Source organism: Otolemur garnettii, unplaced genomic scaffold, assembly GCF_000181295.1.
Source record: "Otolemur garnettii isolate 467f Iridium unplaced genomic scaffold, OtoGar3 scaffold00028, whole genome shotgun sequence".
Classification (NCBI taxonomy): Eukaryota; Metazoa; Chordata; class Mammalia; order Primates; family Galagidae; genus Otolemur; species Otolemur garnettii.
The window spans coordinates 17,738,267-17,753,043 of NW_003852423.1; the positions used below are offsets into that span (position 1 = coordinate 17,738,267).

At 47.3% G+C, this 14,777-nt stretch overlaps 1 protein-coding gene across 1 annotated transcript in view; it reads left to right on the forward strand.

Moving 5' to 3' along the window:
• Positions 1 to 1,186, forward strand: part of EEPD1 (endonuclease/exonuclease/phosphatase family domain containing 1) — a 113,252-nt gene extending 112,066 nt beyond the window's left edge. The window contains exon 8 of the mRNA XM_003788586.3: positions 475 to 1,186. Within this exon, the coding sequence (XP_003788634.1) occupies positions 475 to 674 (200 nt within the window). The 3' untranslated portion in view covers positions 675 to 1,186. The remainder of the gene's footprint in view (positions 1 to 474) is intronic.
• Positions 1,187 to 14,777: the final 13,591 nt, after the last annotated feature.

Sequence of the window (14,777 nt, forward strand, 5' to 3'; positions counted from 1 at the left end):
CCCCATCCCCGCTCCCCGCTCCCCGATCCCCGATCCCCGCGCCCCGCTCCGGGACCGAGCCCGGCTTTGACGTGCGCACTGCGCAGCCGCCGAAGGCGCGACGATTCTTATCTTTTCTATAGAATTTATTTTCTCTCTTCTTAGTGTCTTTTGCTTTGCAAAAATAGGACATTCCCTTTAGGCATCTTTACGAGGCTCCTGTCCCCGTCTCTCTGGTGAAGATCGTAGCGGTGCCTAAACCAGGAGGTCAGCCCACGTGCTGAGGAGCGTTGGTGTGGGTGGGAGGCCGGGCCTCTGTGTAGTTTCAATGCTGAAGTGCACCAGCCCTCGTTTATGTGGAAAATCAAATTGACTAAGACCTTTTGTCTGCACAGGCAAGTCAACTATCTGAGCAGCACAGCCAGGCACCCCAGCTTACGGGATCCCACCCACCCTTCACCCTGATTTCTGAGTCTCTTTTTCCTCTCCTGTCAGGTCACTGGGCTGTAGTGAGAGAAGGTCTCACGAACCCTTGGATTCCAGATAACTGGTCTTGGGGTGGAGTGGCTTCTGAACATTGTCCTGTGCTGGCTGAGTTTTACACTGAGAAGGACTGGAGCAAGAAGGAAGCCCCCCGGAATGGCAACGGGGTCGCCTTGGAGCGGAGTGAAGCCAACATCAAGCATGAGCGATGATGACACCAAATCACTTTTTCTACCCCTTGACCCAGGAGGCACAGACAGGAGCTAACCCTTCCGGGGACTGAACTTTTAATCTTTATTCTGAGAGCATCAGCATGCAGGCCTTGGCCCATGGCCTTCTCTGTGGATGGTTCAGGGCCTGTGATGGGGGTAGGGGTGTGCTGGGCCTCACCACACCACCCAGTGAAATCAGAAGCCCAGCACAGAACAGAAATGCCTTTTACTCTGTGGGTGCCGCTGGCCTCAGCAGGATTGAGCCAGCTGTGCGCTGCTGGCTGGATGGCAGCACCAGGAGAACAGTACCCGAGGTGAGAAGGAAGGAGAGCGTGGCTCGGGCTGCCCGCCCTGGCTGAGCAAAGCCAGAGTGCTCATTTCTGACCACCAGGATGTGACCTTCTGGCTGCCCATTACAGAAAGCTTTTAACTGTGATTGAGCACTCTTCTCAAATATTTTGAATGGTGATTTTTAGTTTTGTTTTGAAAAAATAAAGAGAAATTAACCTGCCTGGCTGCAATGAGAGCATGGGCTGGATCCCCCGGCTGTGTAGGTTGTGCCACTTAGAAAGGTCTTGGTGGGACTGTGCACTGACACCCCGACCACATCAGTCTTTCCTTCACACCCCCTCCCTAAGACCTTGCAGAAGTGCCCCTCATGGCCCTGTTGACTCACCTGGGGTCTCTATACAATCTTTATTCATCTCCTCTCTCCCAGCCGTCCATCAACCCCTGTCTCCACCAGGCTGCCTCCTGCCTGGAAGTGGCGTCTGTGCTTCTGACAGTTTGCATAGTGCCCCCTGCAGGACAGGAATTCTCACAGCATGCTGTCATTTCCTCCCTCCTGAGGTTCACAGCACTAAGTAAATAGATGGGGTCCCAACTCAGCAGCATTTTCACATATCTGCCTGTGCTTAACATTAATGTAAAGTATAAAAATAAATAGTAAAAAGGTAAGTCATGAGCTTAGATCAGCCAGGTTATTCCAGTTCCCCATAGAAGCTGAGGCTTTATTCCTCTTTCCACATTAAACATTCAACACACTTAATTGGCCCTTTTCTCTCCTAATACCCCCCGGCCACTGTTGAGAACCTACCTGTCACCAAGCGGTGTGAACCCAGTGGCTTCTTGGGCCCAGAACTGATGGGCCATTCTTTTGGGGGCCCTGGCTCTAAGGAGAATTACTATTCAGGGGCATGGGAAGGAAGCCCTCTTCTGGGGGGTATGGGAGTGGTTGGGAGTCACATGCCCATTCCATGGGCAGGCGAGCAGCTCCTGTCTCCTGGGTGCAGGCTGTGCCCCTGCAGGAATCAGAATGTGAAATGTGACAGCTGAGGCTTGATGGAAACCGGCTGAGTTAGCATTAAAGGTGCCGAGAGGCAAGTCGGGCACTGCAGTGTGTTGCCTGTAGACACAGCTACCCAGGAGGATCACCTGAGCCCAGGAATTCAAGACCAGCCTGACAACACAGTGAGACCCTGCCTCTTTTTTTTTTTTTTTTTTTTTTTTTTGAGACAGAGCCTCAAGCTGTCCCCCTGGGCAGAGTGCCATGGCATTACAGCTCACAGCAACCTCCAACTCCTGGGCTCAAGCGAGTCTCCTGCCTCCGCCTCCCAAGTAGCTGGGACCACAGGCGCCCGCCACAACGCCCGGCTATTTTTTGGTTGCAGCCGTCATTGTTGTTTGGCGGGTCCGGGCTGGGGATTCGAACCCGCCACCTTAGGTGTACGGGGCTGGCACCTTAGCCGGTTGAGCTATAGGCGCCGAGCCAAGACCCTGCCTCTTAAACTTAAAACCTTGAGGATCAGTGAAGGATGCTCCCTAGATGAGGATATCACTTTTGGTAGCTTGCCTAAAGTTAAAACCTCCCCTATGGGTCAGGTGCAGTGGTTCACACCTATGATCCCTGGGAGACTGAGACAAAAAGATCCCTTGAGCTTAGGAGTTTGAAGCCAACCTGAACAAGAGCATGAGACCCTGTCTCTACTAAAAATAGAAAAATTAGTTGGGTGTGGTGGCAGGCAACTGTCATCCCAGCTCCTTGGGAGGCTGAGGCAGGAGGACCCTTTGAGCCCAGGAGTTTGAGGTTGCTGTGAGCTGGGCTGACACCACGGCACTCTAGCCAGGGCAACAGAGTGAGATTCTGTCTCAAAAAAAAATTAAAATAAATAAACTAAAACCTCCCCTACATTCACCAGCCAGATGCCCCAAATCCTTTTAACCAGATTGTTGGGGGCTTTGGCACCAAAACTGTGGAAAGAAAGATTTCTTAAGTGATATGAGGGAAAAAGAAATCTGATGAAATGACCTTTGTGAGGGTACTAGGTTTGAGGCAGGAGCCGAGAGCAAAATGGCAGCCACACTTCCTTGGCCCTTTTCCCTCCTAAATCCCCAGGCCAGTGCCCAGGAGTGTGCCCTTGGGCAGCTGCTCTCACTCCAGCCCAGCCCACTTGGTGTTGCTTTTTTGACTTTGTTTTCAGGTTTTGCTTTTATACCTGTGTGTGTGTGTTTCCTTTAATTAATAGACTTAATTATTTACAAGAGCATTTTGGGGTTTATAGACAAATTACGCCCAAAGGACAGAGCATCCCCTCCCTTGCACATTCCCTCTCACGCACATGCTGCATTAGTGTGGGCCTTTGTTACAGATGAAGAACCAATCCTGCAGCTCATGTTTACAGTAAGGTTTAGTCTGTGATGTGCACGCTGAGGGTTTTGGCAGGTGTGTGATGACATCATGTTACAATATCAAACAGAATAGCTCCCCTGATCACAAATGCCCTTGCACTCCACATAGTCCTCCCTCCCTCCCTTAACTCCTGGCAGCCACTGAGCTTTTCTGTCTCTATAGCTTTGCCTTTTCCAGAGTGTCATGTAGTTGGAATCACAGAATATGTAGCCTTTTCAGATGGGCTTTGTCACTTAGCAACGTGCATTGAGGTTCCTTTGTGTCTTTTTGCGGCCTCATAGCTGCTTTCTGTTTCTCTTTCTTGTATGGAATTTGTCAGCTCTCCTTTGGATTGTTCTATGCCCCACCCTTCCCCAGAGCTTCTGCCCCCAAGCCCCCATCCCCAGCTCAGTCCCCAAATGGGGCACTTCTGTGGGTCCCTCTCCCCCTCTCTGTTCTTTGCCTCCTTCTCCCCCCACCAGGATTCTATGAGCAGGGCCTAATTGTAGGAGAAGCCCTGGGGAGTCCTCTAGTGCTGAAGGGGGTCTTAGGAGGTGGGGAAGGGTTGTGATTTAATGCTAGGAAGCAGTTACAGCCCCACAGGCGCCAGGCGTCCTCCCTGCTATCACAGGAGCCCCGCAGGCATGGGGCAAGCCCCTCCCTTCCTGGCCCTACAGAATCTCTCCCCTCCTGCCCATTGTCCCCCAGGAGACCTGAGATCAGAGACAGCTCCCTTCTATTTCTATGCTGGGGCCCTGGCTGACGCTATCAGTAGTCCTGGCACCAGCCCCGCCTTGGTCTGTCAACAGATTTAGCAGGGGTGACGCCAAGGGCAGGCAGAAGTCCTCCTGAACCACAAACAATCAGAGCTAATCCATGACTCCCTCACTGCTGCTTTAGGGAGCACAGGGAGTAACATGGGCCTGGTCTTCCCTGGAGTCAGGGATGGCATCTCCCTCCCTATGTCTCTGGGGTTCTGATGGTGGGAGTTCTCCTCCACTGCTGAAACCGTTGCCCTCAGGAGTGGGCGAGGGCCCTGACGGGGATGGGGGTGGGGTGGGGGGGGTGGGAGTATTGGGGATTTCAGTTACAGAGTCTGCATTCTGCCCAGCAGGGCCTAAGTCTCTACCATCTATGGAAGGAGTACAAGGCCATCTCACCTGGGCCCACATAGCGTTTGTTTCTGGTGGAGAAGAGTTAAAGACTTTAGCACTTCTGCTTATCTTCTTTTCTTTCTCCTTCTTCTTCTTTTTTTTTTTTTTGAGATAGAGTCTCACTTTGTCACCCTCAGTAGAGTGCTGTGGTGTCACAGCTCACAGTAACCTCAAACTCCTGAGCTCAAGTGATCCTCTTGCCTCAGCCTCCCTAGTAGCTGGGGCTATAGGTGCCCACCGTAATGCCTAGCTATTTTTAGAGACAGTGTCTTGCTTTTGCTCAGGCTGATGTCTATTCCTGAGTTCAAACAATTCATCTGTGTCGGCCTCCTGGAGTGCTAGGATTCCATGTGAGCCCCCATGCCAGATCCTGAATACCCATTTTCAAATAATCCTCCCTCACATTTCTTGACTCCTGATTGGTCTAAGCACTGTGTATGTTTAACTGCTTTAATCCTCAGAAGAATCCAATAAAGTGGATCTTTCGTTCCTTTTACAGGTAAGGAAACAGGCCTACAGAGGGTGACCAGCCTAGAGCTATTATTAGCGGCAGCAGAATCAGGATGCCCGCCTGTCCATCTGGTACCCTCATGCTCAATCTCTGAAGGCTAAGTGGGATATAAACTCTTACACCCCAGACAGAGTGGGTAGCATTCTGACCTGAAGACCCCACCGTGAGGTTGTTGCTCAGTGGCTCCATGCTCAGGGTATAGAGATGGCAGATCTGGTTTCTGTCCCAGCTGTGCTGTGCCCTGGTCGCTGGCCCCTGCATGTTGGATTTCTCAGGCCAAGAACCTGGCTATTAACCTTTTAAATGAGGAGAAAATCCCTCTCAGAGGATTGTGAAAAATGAAAATGAACATCTGTCTAGCTCTTGAAACAGTATCTGACCACAGGGCCATTTGTACAACTCCAGGGAAAGAGATCCATTTGTTTCCATCATAAGGGGTCGCTAAGTGGTGGCACTTTAAAAAATGATTTTTAATTGCTAATGTTTTGGTGTTTAAATTTTATCCCCAGTGTCTCTTTGTTCCTTCCAACCCAAAGGTTAGCTTGGTGGTTTCCCAACAACATGTAGACCTACACTTTCTACCGGTCAGGTTGGACTGGCAGAAGTAGGGATCCCCTACCTACTGGTACTTATCATGTGGACACTGATCATCACCCCATATTTCACTGAAAAAGACTCCAAGGCTCTCTGAAAGTCAGACTGCCACTCATGGGCTCTAGCTGTTCCTGGCAGAGAAACTCAGCAGGGAACTCCCTGAGCCATCTCCCAGGGACAGCAAACACGTGTTTGAGTTACCCTGCACAACAATGGCAGGTGACCCCTAGGTGGATGCCTGCGGGGGAAGCAACCCTGGGTTTGCAGGTGTGGCCCCAAGGACATCTATAGAGCAGCTTGCAGGAACAGACTTGTAAGCTGAGTTATGAGCGGCTGAAGAAGGGATGGGCCAACCACAGTTGAGGGTAGTTCACTGCCCTCCTAGAGGGATCAGCCAAGCAAGGATTGAAATGACAAATGAACTCATACCTCAGCATGGCCCAGCAACACCTCTCTGAAGAACCCCTGAGTGCCACAGGAGGTGCCGAGGGAGGCTTTGTCAGTGCAAGAATTGAGGCTTGGTGGGAGGCAGGGGGCAAATGCACAAAGGTATTTGGCCCCTTGGCCCAGCAGAGTTACCAAGATAGAGACACAGACACAGATATGATCTCACATGTGCATGCCAGAAGCGTTAGAGTGCATGCTTTATTAAGGGAGTTTAAGCAGCCTGAGCCTATTTGATTTGGGTGTGCTTGCAGAGTCCTAGGGCTGGGCTGGTGCCTGTTCCTACTCTTTAAGAATAGTTTGCCACCCACGGGCTGCATGACAGACATTTGCCTGGGGTTGGTTTCAAGCAAGGTTGATAAAGGAATACTTGAGTGTTTCAGTTTCAAATGTCAACAATAGGGTGGCCCCTGTGGCTCAGTGAGTAGGGCGCTGGCCCCATATACCTGGGGCGGCAGGTTCGAACCAGGCCCCAGCCAAACTGCAACAAAAAAATAGCCAGGTATTGTGGTGGGCGCCTGTAGTCCCAGCTACTGGGGAGGCTGAGGCAAGAGAATTGCCTAAGCCCAAGACCTAGAGGTTGCTGTAAGCTGTGATGCCACAGCACTCTACCAAGGGTGACAAAGTGAGACTCTGTCTTTTAAAAAAAGTCAACAATAAGACAGCACCCTCTCCAGCCTGCCAGTGAGAATCAAGTAGGGAAGGGAAGTGAGAGCTAAAGCCGGAGCGTCTATCCATTTAGCCATCAATACCGTGCTCACTGAGGGCCTACTATGTACCAGATGCTTCTTCACAAGGTGAAGCTTATAGATTAGCAGGGAAGACAGGAATAGTTTTTCATAGCTATTAACATTAAAAATTATGATGATTAAAAAGCCATCTGAAAAAAATTATGGTAATTTAGGAAAAAAAAACCTGCCTTAAGATAGAGAATTTACTTAAGCAAAATGTTTTTTTAACTAGGCCAAAAGAAAAAAAACTAATGGTGACTTCTGACATGAAAATCACAGTAAGTCTGAACAAATGAAAGGCGACTGTGGACAGGCCTGAAGCAAAACAAAGTAGTCCCATTTTCCAATGATTTCAGATGAAAACTGGTAATAAAATCAGGCACAACTCTAAGAGGAGACAATGGGGAAGAACCATGTGGGACCTAGTATTGTGCCAGTGGATTGTGCTTGAGATGGCACATGTTTGTGCTGTGTCAGGGTCACTAACATTGGACCTCATTGAGCTGAAAATGTCACCACTATCGGAAGAGTTACACATGTTTTATTGGGAAAATGATTTTTCTCTCTGTGTGCTGCAATAGTGGGTTGGCTCCATGAGAAACATGTAAGCCTTTTGTTTGAACTGCTAGAAAACAACAAACAACAACAACAACAACAATTCAGTTCTCAGGCCAGGTGCGGTGGCTCATGCGCCTGTAATCCCAGCATTTGGGAGGCCAAGGTGGGTAGATTGCCGCAGCCTGATCCAGAGGGAAACCCTGTCTCTAAAAGAGCCGGGCATTGTGGCAGGCAGCTGTAGTCCCAGCTACTTGGGAGGCTGAGGCAAGAGGATCACTTAAACCCAAGAGTTTCAGGTTGCTTTGCGCTGTGACACCACAGCACTCTACCAAGGTAACAAGGTGAGACTGTCTCAAAAAAAAAAATTCAGTTCTCAAGAGGCTTGTAGAGAGACATCCAGGCAGTGGTGGGCTGGAGGCAACTAATACTTTGCTCATGGGAACTGATTGTTAAATTTTCAGGAATTTTGCCAGCCAGTTGTTTAATTTTGGGTAGTTTGTAAGTGCTCTTGGTGGGAGTATTTACATTGTGGAAATTGACAAAGACTACTAATCAGGGCATTTTGCACTGAGAACCAGTTGGACGTTTACCAGCACATCGCCAAGCCCAGGTCTGGATGCCTCAATGTGAAACAGGACATGGAGATCCAGTTCTTAACCTAGACAGAGGTTGTCTGCTTCACACCTGGGAAGACGCCCAAAGGATGGAGACGCTTCACTCTGGACAGACATGGCCCACTGGATTACATGAGCAAAGTCTCAAGACAAATCTCCAACTATACTGCGGGAGAAGCTAAGAGTTTCTTGTTAAACCCTGAAATTGTTAAAGCATGGATGCTGTTGTATCTTCATCTGAGGTCAGTTCAGTGAGTGCTTCTAACACTCTCCTGCTTTTTTTTTTGAGATGGAGCCTCAAGCTATCCCCCTGGGTAGAGTGCCATGGCATCACACTCACAGCAAACTCCAACTCCTGGGCTCAAGCGAGTCTCCTGCCTCAGCCTGCCAAGTAGCTGGGACTACAGGCGCCCGCCACAACGCCTAGTCATTTTTTGGTTGCAGCCATCATTGTTGTTTGGCGGGCCCGGGCTGGGGGATTCAAACCCGCCACCTTAGGTGTATGTGGCTGGCGCCTTAGCCGCTTGAGCCACAGGTGGGGAGCCAACACTCTCCTGCTTTGCCACCCCAGAGCCTTTGCTTGTGCAGTTCCTCCTAACCAACACTTTCCATGCACTGAAATCTACCCATCCCTAAAGCCCTGCGCAGGCCCCACCCAACACTATCCTCCCCAGGGTCCCCGTCTCTCCAGACGCACTGCTCCTAGCCTGCCTCCAGGGTGATCCTAACCATCCACAGATTTCAGGCGGATGGACTCCTATTGCTGGACATGAGAAGCCACTAGTGGGGGGGTAGGGGGCAGCCTTGGCCTCCATGGTCAGACCAGGTGAGGTAGGCTCCAGCTGAGGCTTTTTGTTTAGTGTCTGTTTAACAGTGATGGATGAAGCAATCCCTGAGTATCCTTCTGCCTTCCACTGTGGTAAATTATTAAATAATTATTGTTGGGAGGAGGGAATTAAAAACTCAAGTTTTACTGTGACAAAGAGTGCATGCAGGTGGTTGGGGATCTGTCTGTCAGATAAGGAGGGTGGTGGAAAACAAGTGGCCTTGACAAAGGTGGGCGGGGCTAATGGAAAGGTACAGGCTGGGGAGCATTTCCTGTGGCTCTGGCTTTCTGGACACTGCTTGGGAGGCTGAGTAGCCGAGATTGATCTGGGCTCCTGGTCTTGCCACAGAAACACGCTGACCAAGGAGAGCAGATGGCAGAGATCCAGAGATGGCCTGGCTGCCTGGCCACTGCAGACCAGCAGTGCAGGCGCAGTCTAGGACAGCAAGGACACACTTCAAAGGCAAAGGTGAGGTACGCTCTGTGGTGCTCTGGGGTCTCTGGCTTTCAGTTGCCAGGGATGTCTCCTGCCCCTCCATCTGTCCAGGAGGGTGGACGGGGAGGCATACACTCCCTTCTTCTCTGATCTGTGTGTCTGGGTAGCCAGGCTGGGCTTGATAATGGGGGAAACTCAGATTTGCAAGGGCAGTGAAGTTCAGAGGTCTGCTAAAGAGAACAGCAGAAAAAATGAGGCATTGCTTTACCCCTGGAGAGTTCTGTTCTTTCCTGGAGCTGGTTCCAGGTGGAGTGGTGAGAAAGGAGAAGGGAAAGAGATGAAAGGCTCCAGAGGGAATTTCCCACCTGTTTCTGTTTTCCTGAATTTGGGGGTCAAACCATATAAGCCACTTCACTTAGTGTTTTTGGTTCTGGGGGTGCCTAATAGTATCTGCTTAGCAGACTGAGTTACAATCAATAGTGATGCAAGATGCAATTGCCTGAGCATCTTGCTGACTTTTGTTCTGATGAATTATTTAATTAAATGATTGTTACTGGGGATGAGGAACATTGAGGACTCAGGTTTTATTGTGATAAGGGGTGCAGTTGGCTGGGGTTGTGTGATTGCTCTTAGACAGAGCCTGAGTTTGCAGCTAGCAAGTGTGCCAGGCTTCTTGCCCCAGGCCTGTGGTGCACTGTGTGGTAGTTTCCTTGCTCTGAGTTTTGAGATACCCTGAAGTGGCCTTTTAAAATAGGAATTCCAGAGATGGCTTTAACTCTTAGCAAACAGAGCACCCTTCTGTTCCATGCACTGAGGGATCTTATGAAGTTTTGGGCTGTAAATCCCCTCTCCCATCTACTAACTCTAAAAGCTCACAGACAGGGAATCAGGATCCAGGAACTAGGTGCTCCATAGCAAAGACTTGCTGGTGATGGTGGGCAATCGCAAACTGCATTTCCCAGGCTCGGTTTCCTTCACGCTGTCTTGGGAAGGAGAATTTCTCTTGGGCCAGTGGTCCTCCCACTTTGGTGCATGAGAGAATCACACGTGGAGCTTTCTGACATGTAGATTCCTAAGCCCTAACCCAGAGGCTGCGGGTAGAACACTGGCGAGGCCTGACCTGTGGCCCAGCTGAATTAGTGACGGTGCCCCCAAGGCTCCTATTGAGAAATGCCAACGTGGAGGGAGTCGGTTTAAATGGCATGCCTGAAAGTTTGGCTGAACCTACTAAAAATACTACTGAAGAGAAGAGAGATGAGGGTGATGAAAGTACCAAGAACTGTGGTGACTTATTTACTTAAAATTTTAGTGTGGTCTTCTGTGGCTAGGTGAGAGATTCTATCAGCCGCAAGGACAGCAGGTACCCAATCCTATGTCAGAATCAGGAAGGCAACTGAAAAAGTGGAGAATTGAAGCTGACAGATAACAGCGAGAGAATCATTGTTGCTGTGACTTTTTTTATTAAGAGTCTTGAGCCCTTGGGCTTTGCTATCCTAATAGGGCTGACAATGAGGATTTTTTAAATTACAATTATTGCCAAACAAGACAGATGTTGAATAAATCCTTACTATAGTATTGGTAAACACTTGGAGCTCTAGGAATTTTTTTGAACTTCATTTTTCTGAATGCTGTTCATCATCATTTACTTGTCTAAGAAGACCAAATTGCTGAGAAGTTAGAAAGCACATCTTTTCAGAGTTATCTTCTGTGAGGTCTCCAAGGCTCCCTGGCAAGGAGCAGTCAGGCTCTGAATGGTTTTGGTGCTGAGGCTCTTGGGTGAAAGGTGTTCGCAGAGCAGCAAATGCATAGGAGGATAGGAACTTTGAGGAGCTGGCCTGGGCATCCCGCTTCACCGCTGGCAGCTTCCAGATATCTCCTGGGAGGCTGTGGAGGCAAAGATGTCAATTCCCATCCACAACGTACAGGAAGTTTATGTTCTCAAGGCCTAAAATTGTTTCTGACAAATCTAACCACACATGGAATCTCTAAACACCTCTGAGGTTTACCTAACAGCTCTGGGAAGGAATTCTAGTCTTTAGAAGGTCTGCTTACCTGGGGGAGGGTGGGTGAGATGAGAGGGAGATAGGCCTCTGCAATTTCCAATATTTTATGTGGAGACATTCCGGAACTTAAAGCATCTTAAGGCTGCATTGTTACTGGATATCTAGGGTCTGGCAAAAGCCAGGAAGCTGTTATGTATCTAAGAAAGGTGAGATTTAAGATAAGAAATTGGCCTTGCCTGTGATTCACAAACAATGGGGACCTCACTGGATGGGGCTTTGTTAGTTATTCAGCTGAGAAATACCTCTTTAGCAGAGGATCTGGTGAATTTCTCCAATATCTCCTCTCTTATTTCCCTAAAAGGGAAAATCTAGTTTCACTGAGAAGTGTCTAATGTTAATTATATTGGTAATATAAAGCAGAATCTGAATTTCAAATTGCTTATCTGTCACATAGATATTGTATGAAATGGATACACGGAAATGTTATTGAACATATTTCTCAAGACCGTGAATAGTAAATATGCAGAGTACAGGTATTTCTTTTCAGCCTAAATCATCTCATGACGAGTTTGTCAGTGTGAGGAAACATCTGCAGGTGACTGCTTACTTCTTTAACATTATATACAGAACAGTATATAGAACAGTTATGCTTGCTTACCTAGAACAGTTATGCTTGCTTCAAATCAGAGTGGAGGTAGGGATTTTGGTGCAAGGGTCAACTAGCAAAATTAAATATTTAGACTTGCAGGAGTCCTCAAACTTTTTAAACAGGGGGCCAGTTCACTGTCCCTCAGACTGTTGGAGGGCCAGACTGTGGCCCCGGGATGAGTCGGCTGCTAAGCAGGATAGGCAGCAGCGGCAAAAACACCTGGCGGGCCAGATAAATGTCCTCTGCGGGCCGCATGTGGCCCCGCTGGCCGTAGTTTGAGGATGCCTTGATTAGAGGGCCTCCAGCCAAAGTACTGGGAGTGAGAAGAGAAAGGAAAAAGAAGAGCTAGTGGTCCCTCTAGAGGAGAGTTGTGGAGAGGCACTCAAAGAGCGCTCAGTTGGCCTGCAGGCTGTTTTCTGCTTGTTAGTTTAATATCTAACCGCTGAGTGGAGCACTCCAGATAACACAAGACAGACAGAATTTGATCTCCAACATAAACCAGTGACAAAAATAAATATTTTCTTCCTAAATCTAGTAGGGTCAGTGTACTGGTAGCATCCAAGTTTGGAGATACAACAGTAACTGAGTAGGAAAATACTCTCAATATGGTAGAGGTTACTTTAAAAGGGCCAAGGACCAAATATGTGGTTTGATATATTTTATATACCTTACATCATTCCATATTTGCTGCTATTAAGGATTTCTCTACCTATGATAGCAGGATTTTTTTTCAGGTTTATCTCAATCCAATGTTAAGGGGAAAAAGTCTCCAAGCTCCGTAAACTCTGACAAACTATTGCCCATTGAAATTCCCCCTATTCCTAAAACTCTCCTGCAGCTTGCTGACAAGCATTGGTACCACACATCCTGGCATCAGTTCCAAGGCATTAAGTGAACAAAAATGCATGAAAACCATAACCAGTTATAAGGCTTTCACAACTGCAGATAAAGGTTTGAATTCAAAGACTGGTCACTTGCCCCTGATGGAGGAGGGCACCTGCACTCTACTCTCAGTCCCTCCCTGCTCAGTGCTCATCGTCTTAGGGATAAAGTGTTGGGTATCTGCTGGAGGTCTCAAGGGATCTCCGATAGGCCTTTGCTGACCTGAGCAGCTACATTCCTCATCTAATCCCTCCTTTGGGCTATATTTGTTCTGGCTCCAAATGCAGGCCTTGCAAAGAGCAGTAACAAAATCAGCCCTTTGCAAATGGTCTTTCTGTTTCAAACACATGGGCAGGCCGAGTGATGACAGTGTCTAGTCTGTTAGTAGCACTTTTTGAGTATGGCACTGACTGTCCTGTATCTTGCCTCTGTGCCTGTCCCTTCCTCACTAGACTGTGTCTTGACCTCTTCATCAGAGCATCTCTGGCACTCAAACAGATTCTGCTCTTCAATAGGTCCTGCCAAAAGTTTACTAAATGAACAGAGTAGTAACTTAAGACAAAGGTGTCCCCTTTTCCCTTCTCTATATGCCCCATCAGGGTATTACTGAACTAATTAGGGAAAGGTACAGTGTGGCAAACGTAATATCTATCTGTAAGGAAGGACACTAGAAGACAAGCAAGGCTCATGTCCTCTCAATAATCATCACAAAATAAAACACAAGAAATGCCAAAATAAAAATATAATTAGGTTTTCAAAGTTTACATGCATATATACCACTTTTTAAGAATCTCAATGCTATTTCTTTTTATTATAGCTAGACACGAAATGCCCAGATATACAAAATAAACAATACAAATTATAAACACTTTTACAAAGGTGAAAATATAAAGAAATGAAGACAACAGATTTATGTTTGCAAACATTAATTTACTTTGAATCCTGTCTGGTATTAAAACCTAACAGTTTATCAGAATTCGTATTTGATACAACTATGTTAAAATAATAGTGGACAAAACTGATAAAATTAATAGCCTATTGCAAATAACTACTCAAATTAATATGATCTTCAACTATGCTAAGTACTGTTGCTATAATTTTCTGTTTATTAAAACTTTTATTTTAGGGAACAAAACTGACCTTATGCTTATTCAGGAAAAAGAATTAATAAAAATTCATTAAATCTTTAATCTCAACTTTTAAAGCTTAGCACTCTGTAAGTATTTCTGCTAATATGAGACTACTTTTGGTTCACTGCTAACTTTTAAAATATCTTAAGACAATCAATGTGATTTAAGGTCATTTTGTCTGCAGAGTGCTCATGTTTTTCATTTTATACTAAAGCAATAAGGCAAGAAAGTAGTTCCTTTTCCAAAACAGACTAAGAAGAATACCCATCCATTCCAAAACTCAGGGATAAGAACCACTGCAAATGATCCTACCAGAAGGAAATTAAGGCTGCTGTGATTTTCCTTTATATTTAAACCAAACCATAATGTAAGATTAGAAGTGCTATTGCCTGCAAATGTTGAATTTATAACCTTTGGGCTTAAATCACAGGACATAGATATTGCCATTTCTGTCTATGCTTCTAAAACATTGTTTTCACGATCACCTTTGATACGTTTTAAGATAAAGTCAGAAAACACTACACAAGCTGGACATGGCAGTGGTGCATGCCTGTAGTTCCAGCTATTGGGAAGGCTGAGGTGGGAGAATCACTTGAGCCCAGAAGTTCAAGTTTAGCTGGGCAATACGGTGAGACCCTATCTCTTAAAAAAACAAAGAAAAGGAAAGAAAACCCTGCATAAAGCTGAAAGTACATGACTGCTACCAGGGGACACATGCTCGGGGTGTCACAGGTAGATGCCAGCATCTGGTTAGTGTTGGCACACTGTGCCCCCCAGCCTGGTACACTGATGTGTAAGACACATACCAGCCAGCCTGGCACATGGTGGTGGTGGCTTTCAGTGCTCCAAAGTACCTGGCCTTCTACTGCCAAAGGTGAGATACCTGGCTTTGCAGGAACTCCC